The sequence below is a fragment of the Coenobita brevimanus genome, chromosome 14 (assembly GCF_032717465.1).
Source record: "Coenobita brevimanus isolate Jiangsu-jjx chromosome 14, ASM3271746v2, whole genome shotgun sequence".
NCBI classification, from domain to species: domain Eukaryota; kingdom Metazoa; phylum Arthropoda; class Malacostraca; order Decapoda; family Coenobitidae; genus Coenobita; species Coenobita brevimanus.
This window is the reverse complement of record NC_136967.1, coordinates 15,817,501-15,827,340: the sequence shown is the minus strand read 5'-3', so window position 1 is coordinate 15,827,340 and position 9,840 is coordinate 15,817,501. Positions and strand designations below refer to the sequence as shown.

The 9,840-nt window shown below is 56.8% G+C and overlaps 1 protein-coding gene across 1 annotated transcript in view; it reads left to right on the top strand.

Annotated features, from left to right (window-relative positions):
• Nucleotides 1-8,090: 8,090 nt before the first annotated feature.
• LOC145389988 (UDP-glycosyltransferase UGT5-like) overlaps nucleotides 8,091-9,840 on the top strand; it is a 41,401-nt gene continuing 39,651 nt past the window's right edge. Inside the window, exon 1 of the mRNA XM_080265086.1 lies at nucleotides 8,091-8,432. Within this exon, the coding sequence (XP_080121212.1) occupies nucleotides 8,091-8,432 (342 nt within the window). The remainder of the gene's footprint in view (nucleotides 8,433-9,840) is intronic.

Here is a 9,840-nt window from a genome sequence, read left to right as displayed (position 1 = left end):
GAGGAGGGCCTGGCTGCATATAGATGGGTGCAGGGGAGGGCCTGGCTGCATTTAGCAAGGGTGCATGGGAGGGCCTGGCTGCATATACCAAGGGTGCAGAGGAGGGCCTGGCTGCATATATCAGGGTGCAGGGGATGGCCTGGCTGAATATAGGAAGGGTGCAGGGGAGAGCCTGGCTACATGTAGGAAGGGTGCAGGGGAGGGAATGGCTGCACATGGCAAGGGTGAAGGGAAGGACCTGGCTGCATTTAGCATGGGTGCAGGGAAGTGCATGGTAGGGGATAGTAGAGAATGGCAAGGGTGCATGGGAGGGCATGTTAAGGCATGGTCGGACATTGCAAGGATGCAGGGGTAAAGTAAGGAGAGGGTGCAGGGGAAGGCATGGCAGGGCATGGTTGGACACTGGAAGGGTGCAGGGGAGGACACGGAAAAGCATGGAAAGGGTGCAGGATTGGGCATGGTAGTACATGGAAGGGCATGGTAGGGCATGGAAGGGCATGGAAGGGCATGGTAGGGCATGGAAGGGCATGGTAGGGCATTGCAAGAGTGCAGGAGAGGGCATGGTTGGACGTGGTAATGCATTGCAAGGGTGAAGGGAGTACATTACCATGCACTCCCTTCACCCTTCCAATGCCATATCACCCCCTACCATGCCATGGCATGGATCCAAGGGAGGGCATAGAAAGGGTGCAAGGGAGGGTCCTGATATATATTGGAAGGGTCCAGAGGAGGGCCTGGCTGCATATAGATGAGTGCAGGGGAGGGCCTGGCTGCATATAGCAAGGTTGCAGGGGAGGGCCTGGCTGCATTTAGCAGGGGTGAAGAGGAAGACCTGGCTGCATAGAGCAAGGGTGCAGGGGAGGGCCTGGCTGCGTATAGATGAGTGCAGGGGAGAGCCGGGCTGCATATAGAAAGGTTGCATGGGGACGCCTGGCTGCATATAGCAAGGGCGCAGAGGAAGGCCTGGCTGCATATAGCAAGGGTGTAGGAGAGGGCCTGGCTGCATATAGCAAGGGTGTAGGAGAGGGCATGGCTGCTAATAGCAAGGGTGAAGGGGATGCCCTGGCGGTATATAGCAAGGGTGCAGGGGAGGGCCTGGCTGCATATAGCAAGGGAGCAGGGGAGGGACTGGCTGCTAATGGCAAGGGTGAAGGGGATGCCCTGGCGGTATATAGCAAGGGTGCAGGGGAGGGCCTGGCTGCATATAGGAAAGGTGCAGGGGAGTGCATGGTAGGGCATGGTAGAGAATGGCAAGGGTGCATGGGAGGGCATGTTAAGGCATGGTTAGGCATTGCCAGGGTACAGTGGAGGGAATGGTAAAGCAAGGAAAGGGTGCAAGGGAAGGCATGGCAGGGCATGGTAGGGCATTGCAAGGGTGCTGAGAGGGGAGACATGGTAGGGCATTGAGATAATGCAGGGGAGGGCATGGTAAGGCATGGTAACGCATTGCAAGGGAGTATGCGAGGGCATAGTAGGACATGGCAAGGATGCATATGAGAGCATAGCGGGGGGGCAAGGGAGGGCCTTGCTGCAGATAGGGAGAATGCCGGGGAGGACCTGGCTACTCATAGCAAGGGTGCAGGAGAAGACCTGGCTGCATATATCAAGGGTGCAGGGAAGGGCCTGGCTGCATATAGATGGGTGCAGGGGAGGGCCTGGCTGCATATAGGAAGGGTGCAGGGGAGGGCCTGGCTGCATATAGGAAGGGTGCAGGGGAGGGCCTGGCTGCATATAGGAAGGGTGCAGGGGAGGGCCTGGCTGCATATAGGAAGGGTGCAGGGGAGGGCCTGGCTGCATATAGGAAGGGTGCAGGGGAGGGCCTGGCTGCATATAGATGGGTGCAGGGGAGGGCCTGGCTGCATATAGGAAGGGTGCAGGGGAGGGCCTGGCTGCAGACAAGAAGAATGCAGGGGAGGACCTGGCTGCATATAGCAAAGGTGCAGGAGAGGACCGGGCTGCATATACAGTAGCAAGGGTGCAGGGAAGGGACTGGCTGCATACAGATGGGTGCAGGGGAGGGTCTGGCTGCATACAGATGGGTGCAGGGGAGGGTCTGGCTGCATACAGATGGGTGCAGGGGAGGGTCTGGCTGCATACAGATGGGTGCAGGGGAGGGTCTGGCTGCATACAGATGGGTGCAGGGGAGGGTCTGGCTACATACAGATGGGTGCAGGGGAGGGTCTGGCTGCATACAGATGGGTGCAGGGGAGGGTCTGGCTGCATACAGATGGGTGCAGGGAAGGGCCTGGCTGCATACAGATGGGTGCAGGGGAGGGTCTGGCTACATATGGCAAGAGAGCAGCGGAGGACCGGGCTGCATATAGCATGGGTGCAGGGGAGGGACTGTCTGCATATAGGAAGGGTGCAGGGGAGGGACTGGCTGCATATAGCAAGGGTGTAGGAGAGGGCCTGACTGCATATAGCAAGAGTGCAGGAGAGGACAGGGCTGCATATAGCAAGGGTGCAGGGGAGTGGATGGTAGGGGATGGTAGGGAATGGCAAGGGTGCATGGTTGGGCATTGCAAGGGTGCAGGGGAGGGAATGGTAAAGCAAGGAAAAGGTGCAGGAGAAAGCATGGCAGGGCATGGCAGGGCATGGTAGGGCAGGGTTGGACATTGAAAGGGGGCAGGGGAGGACATGGAAAGGCATGGAAAGAGTGCAGGATAGGGCATGGTTGGGTATGGAAGGGCACGGTGGGGCATTGCAAGAGTGCAGGGGAGGGAATGGTAATGTAAGGAAAGGGTGCAGGGGAAGGCATGGCAGGGCATGGTAGGATATGGTTGGACATTGGAAAGGTGCAGGGGAGGACATAGAACGGCATAGAAAGTGTGCAGGATAGGGCATGGAAAGGGCATGGAAAGAGTGCAGGATTGGGCATGGTAGGGGAAGGAAGGGCATGGTAGAGCATGGTATGGCATTGGAAGGGTGAAGGGGAGGGCATGGTAAGGCACGGTTGGGCACTCCAAAGGTGCAGGGGCCAGCATGGTAGGGCATGGAAGAACATTGCAAGGGTGCAGGGGAGGGCATGGAAGGGCACTGCAAGGGTGCAGTGGAGGTCGTGGTTGGGTATTGCAAGGGTGCAGAGAAATGCATGGTAGGCATTGCAAGGGTGAACGGAGTGCATGGTAGGGCATGGCATGGATGTATGTGGGGGAATCGGAAGGGTGCAAGGGAGGGTCCTGTTACAAATTGGAAGGGTGCAGAGGAGGGCCTGGCTGCATATAGATGGGTGCAGGAGATGGCCTGGCTGCATGTAGCAAGGGTGCAGAGGAGGGCCTGGCTGCATATAGCAAGGGTGCAGAGGAGGGCCTGGTTGCATAGAGCAAAGGTGCAGAGGAGGGCCTGGTTGCATAGAGCAAGGGTGCAGGGGAGGGCCTAGCTGTATATAAATGGGTGCTGGGGATGGCCTGGCTGCATATAGGAAGGGTGCAGGGGAGGGCCTGGCTGCATATAGGAAGGGTGCAGGGGAGGGCCTGGCTGCACATATGAAGGGTGCAGGAGAGGGCTGGTTGAATATAGGAAGGGTGCAGGGGAAAGTCTGGCTACATACTGTATAGGAAGGGTGCAGGGGAGGGCCTGGTTGCATATAGGAATGGTGAAGGGAAGGGCCTGGCTGCATACGGCAAGGGTGAAGGGAAGGGCCTGGCTGCATATGGCAAGGGTGAAGGGAAGGGCCTGGCTGCATATGGCAAGGGTGAAGGGAAGGGCCTGGCTGCATATAGCATAGGTGAAAGGAAGGGCTTGGCTGCATGTAGCATGGGTGCAGGGAAATGCATGGTAGGGCATGGTAGAGAATGGCAAGGGTGCATGGGAGGGCATGTTAATGCATGGTCGGGCATTGCAAGGGTGCAGGGGAGGGAATAGTAAAGTAAGGAAAGAGTGCAGAGGAAGGCATGGCAGGGCATGGTCGGACACTGGAAGGGTGCAGGGGAGGACATGGAAAGGCACGGAAGGGGTACAGGATTGGGCATGGAAGGGCATGGTAGGGCATGGAAGGGCATGGTAGGGCATGGTAGGGCATGGTAGAGCATGGGAGGGCATGGTTGGACGTGGTAATGCATTGCAAGGGTGAAGGGAGTGCATTATCATGCACTCCCTCTACCATTCCAATGCCATACCACGCCCTACCATGCCATGGCATGGATCCATGGGAGGGCATAGGAAGGGTGCAAGGGAGGGTCCTGATACATATTGGAAGGGTCCAGAGGAGGGCCTGGCTGCATATAGATGAGTGCAGGGGAGGGCCTGGCTGCATATAGGCCCCTAGCAAGGTTGCAGGGGAGGGCCTGGCTGCATACAGTAAGGGTGCAGGGGAGGGCCTGGCTGCTTATAGCAAGGGTGTAGGAGAGAGCCCGGCTGCATATAGCAAGGGTGCAGGGGAGGGCCTGGCTGCATATAGCAAGGGTGCAGGCGAGGGCCTGGCTGCATATAGGAAGGATGCAGGGGAGGGTCTGGCTGCATATACCAAGGTGCAGGGGAGGGACTGGCTACGTATAGGAAGGGAGCAGGGGAGGGCCTGGCTGCATATAGCAAGGGTGCAGGGAAGGGCCTGGCTTCATAGAAGAAGGGTGAAGGGAAGGACCTGGCTGCATATAGCAATGGTGCAAGGGAGGGCCTGGCTACATATAGGAAGGGTGCAGGGAAGGGCCTGGCTGCATATAGCAAGGGTGCAGGGAAGGGCCTGGCTGCATATAGCAAGGGTGCAGGGAAGGGCCTGGCGGTATATAGCAAGGGTGCAGTGGAGGGCTTGGCTGCATATAAGAAAGGTGCAGGGGAGTGCATGGTAGGGCATGGTAGAGAATGGCAAGGGTGCATGGGAGGGCATGTTAAGGAGAATGCAGGAGAGGACCTGGCTACGCATAGCAAGGGTGCAGGAGAGGACCTGGCTGCATATATCAAGGGTGCAGGGAAGGGACTGGCTGCACATAGGAAGGGTGCAGGGGAGGGCCTGACTGCATATAGGAAGGGTGCAGGGGAGGGCCTGGCTGCATATAGATGGGTGCAGGGGAGGGTCTGGCTGCATATGGCAAGGGAGGAGCGGAGAGCCGGGCTGCATATAGCATGGGTGCAGGGGAGGGACTGGCTGCATATAGGAAGGGTGCAGGGGAGGGACTGGCTGCATATAGCAAGGGTGCAGGAGAGGGCCTGACTGCATATAGCAAGGGTGCAGGAGAGGACAGGGCTGCATATAGCAAGGGTGCAGGGGAGTGGATGGTAGGGCATGTTAGGGAATGGCAAGGGTGCATGGGAGGGCATGTTAAGTCATGGTAGGGCATTGCAAGGATGCAGAGGAGGGAATGGTAAAGCAAGGAAAAGGTGCAGGAGAAGGCATTGCAGGGCAAGGCAGGGCAGGATTGGACATTGGAAGGGTGCAGGGGAGAACATGGAAAGGCATGGAACGAGTGCAGGACAGGGCATGGTTGGGTATGGAAGGGCATGGTAGGGCATGGTTGGGCATTGGAAGAGTGCTGGGGAGGGAATGGTAAAGCAAGGAAAGGGTGTAGGGACAGGGATGGCAGGGCATGGTCGGACACTGGAAGGATGCAGTGGAGGACACGGAAAGGCATGGAAAGGGTGCAGGTAGGGCATGGTATTGCATGGAAGGGAATGGTAGAGCATGGTAGGGCATGGTAGGGCGTGGTTGGACATTGGAAGAGTGCAGGGGAGGACACGGAACGGCATGGAAAGTGTGCAGGATAGGGCATGGTAGGGCATTGCAAGAGTGCCGGGGAGGGAATGGTAAAGCAAGGATAAGGTGCAGGGGACGGCATGGCAGGGCATGGTAGGGTATGAGTGAACATTGGAAGGGGGAAGGGGAGGACATGGAATGGCATGGAAAGTGTGCAGGATAGGGCATGGAAAAGCATGGAAAGAGTGCAGGATAAGGCATGGTGAGGCATGGTAGAGCATGGTAGGGCACTGCCAGGGTGCAGGGGAGGGCATGGTAGGGCACGGTTAGGCATTCCAGAGGTGCAGGGGACAGCATGGTAGGGCATGGAAGGGCATTGGAAAGGTGCAGTGAAGGTCATGGTTGGGTATTGCGAGAGTGCAGAGAAATGCATGGTAGGCATTGCAAGGGTGCAGGGGAAGGCATTGCAGGGCGTGGTATGGCGTGGTATGGCATCGCAAGGGTGAAGGGGGTGCATGGGAGGGTATGGCATGGATGTATGGGGGGGAATAGGAAGGGTGCAAGGGAGGGTACTGATACAAATTGGAAGGGTGCAGGGGAGGGCCTGGCTGCATATAGATGGGTGCAGGGGAGGGCTTGGCTGCATGTTGCAAGGGTGCAGGAGAGGGCCTGGTTGCAGATAGATGGGTGCAGGAGAGGGGCTGGCTGCATGTAGCAAGGGTGCAGGGGAGGGCCTGGCTGCATATAGCAAAGGTGCAGGAGAGGGCCTGGCTGCACATAGCAAGGGTGCTGGGGATGGCCTGGCTTCATATAGCAAGGGTGCAGGGGGGGGGGGCTGGCTGCATATAGCAAGGGTGCAAGGGAGGGCCTGGCTGCATATACATGGGTGCTGGGGTTGGCCTGGCTGCATATAGCAAGAGTGCAGGGGAGGGCCTGGCTGCACATAACAAGGGTGCAGGGGAAGGCCTGGCTGCATATATCAAGGGTGCAGGGCAGGGCCTGGCTTCATATAACAAGGGTGTATGAGAGGGCCTGGCTGCATATAGGAAGGGTGCAGGGGAGGGCCTGGCTGCATATATCAAGGGTGCAGGGGAGGGCTTGGCTTCATATAACAAGGGTGAAGGAGAGGGCCTGGCAGCATACAGCAAGGGTGCAGGGGAGGGCCTGGCTGCATATAGCAAGGGTTCAGGGGAGGGAATGGTAAAGCAAGGATAGGGTGCAGGGGACGGCATGGCAGGGCATGGTAGGGCATGGGTGAACATTGGAAGAGGGCAGGGGAGGACATGGAATGGCATGGAAAGTGTGCAGGATAGGGCATGGAAAAACATGGAAAGTGTGCAGGATAGGGCATGGAAAAGCATGGAAAGAGTGCAGGATAGGGCATGGTAAGGCATGGTAGAGCATGGTAGATAGGGCACTGCAAGGGTGCAGGGGAGGGCATGGTAGGGCACGGTTGGGCATTCCAGAGGTGAAGGGGACAGCATGGTAGGGCATGGAAGGGCATTGCAAGGGTGCAGTGGAGGTCGTGGTTGGGTATTGCAAGGATGCAGAGAAATGCTGGTAGGTATTCCAAGGGTGCAGGGGAAGGCATGGCAGGGCGTGGTATGGCATTGCAAAGGTGAAGGGAGTGCATGGAAGGGTATGGCATGGATGTATGAGGGGGAATAGGAAGGGTGCAAGGGAGGGTACTGATACAAATTGGAAGGGTGCAGGGGATGGCCTGGCTGGATATAGATGGGTGCAGAGGAGGGCCTGGCTGCATGTTGCAAGGGTGCAGGAGAGGGCCTGGCTGCATATATCAAGGGTGCAGGGCAGGGCCTGGCTTCATATAACAAGGGTGTAGGAGAGGGCCTGGCTGCATATAGGAAGGGTGCAGGGGAGGGCCTGGCTTCATATAACAAGGGTGCAGGGGAGGGCCTGGCTTCATATAACAAGGGTGAAGGAGAGGGCCTGGCTGCATATAGCAAGGGTGCAGGGGAGGGAATGGTAAAGCAAAGATAGGGTGCAGGGGACGGCATGGTAGGGCATGGGAGAACATTGGAAGGGGGCAGGGGAGGACATGGAATGGCATGGAAAGTGTGCAGGATAGGGCATGGAAAAGCATGGAAAGAGTGCAGGATAGGGCATGGTAAGGCATGGTAGAGCATGACAGGGCACTGCAAGGGTGCAGGGGAGGGCATGGTAGGGCACAGCTGGGCATTCCAGAGGTGCAGAGGACAGCATGGTAGGGCATGGAAGGGCATTGCAAGGGTGCAGGGGAGGTCGTGGTTGGGTATTGCAAGGGTGCAGAGAAATGCATGGTAGGTATTGCAAGGGTGCAGGGGTGGGCATGACAGGGAGTGGTATGGCATTGCAAGGATGAAGGGAGTGCATGGATATATGGGGGGGGGGATAGGATGGGTGCAAGGGAGGATCCTGATACAAATTGGAAGGGTGCAGGGGAGGGTCTGGCTGGATATAGATGGGTGCAGGGGATGGCCTGGCTGCATATAGCAAGGGTGCAGGGGAGGGCCTGGCTGCATATAGCAAAGGTGCAGGAAAGGGCCTGGCTGCATATAGATGGGTGCAGGAGAGGGCCTGGCTACATGTAGCAAGGGTGCAGGAAAGGGCCTGGTTGCATGTAGCAAGGGTGCAGGGGGGGGGGGGCCTGGCTGCATATAGCAAGGGTGCAGAGGAGGGCCTGGGTGCGTTAGCAAGGGTGCAGGAGAGGGCCTGGCTGCATATAGCAAGGGTGCAGGAGAGGGCCTGGCTGCATATAGCAAGGGTGCAGGGGACGGCCTGGCTACGCAAAGGTGCAGGGAGAGTAATGATAATAAAAAAAAAATAATAATAATGATGATGATAATAATAATAATAATAATAATAATAATAATAATAATAATAATAACAACAACAACAGTAATAATAATGATAATATAATAATAATGTAACTGAAAATGCTTAGGCATACTCGCCAAATAAGTATTCAGTTAAATGCCCCCCTCCAAAGTGATGGTGGTTGTTGTGGTAGTAGTGGCAGGGATGTTCTGGTAGCTGTGGTGGTGGTAGTCCTCTGCAGCTAAATGCCTTAAATTCGTTACGGGAGGCCAATAATTCTCTATGTCATTTTGTTCGTCGGCCTCATGCTGCCCTCTCCCGCAACGCAGTCTCCTGAAAATAAAATCCTTATAAGCCATAACAGTAAAAACAACATTTTAAAATAACAAAATATCCAAAAACATATTGAAAACCTAAATTACACATACAGACCTCAAACTTCACACACAGACCCCTCCCCAAACTCTACACACAGAGCCCTCCAGGGGGAGAGGCCTGTATTTGGAGGCAACACACAGACCCCTCCACTAACTCCACACACAGACTCCTCCCCAAACTTCACGCACAGTCCCTCCTCCAAACTCTACGCACAAACCCCCTCCCCCAAACTCCACACACAGACCCCTCCCCAAACTCCACACACACACAGAGCCGTCACCCTTCCCCCAAACTCCACACACAGACCCTTCCCCAAACTCCCCACACACAAACCCCTCCCCAAACTCCACACACAGACCCATTCCCAAACTCCACACAGAGGCCCTTCCCCAAACTCCACACATAGACCCCTCCCCAAACTCCACACAGAGAACTCCACTCCATACTCCACACACAAATCCCTCCCCAGACTCCGCACACACAAATCCCTCCCCAGACTCCACACACACAGACCACCTCTCCCAGACTCCACACACAGGCCCCTCCCCAATTTCCACACACAGGCCCCTCCCCAAACTCCACACAAAGGCCCCTCCCCCAAACTCCACACACAGGCCCCTCCCCCAAACTCCACACACAGGCCCCTCCCCCAAACTCCACACACAGGCCCCTCCCCCAAACTCAACACACAGGCCCCTCCCCCAAACTCCACACACGGGCCCCTCCCCGAAACTCCACACACGGATCCACCCTCCCCCAAACTCCAAACACAAAGATCCCCTCCCCCAAACTCCACACACAGGCCCCTCCATAAACTCCACACACAGACCCCTCCCCAAACTCCACACACACAGATCCCTTCCCCTAAACTCCACACACAGACCCCTCCCCCAAACTCCACACACAGACCCCTCCCCAAACTCCACACACACAGACTTCCTCCCCCAAACTCCACACACAGACCCCTCTCCAAACCCCATACACAGAACTCCACTCCAAACTCCACACACAGACCC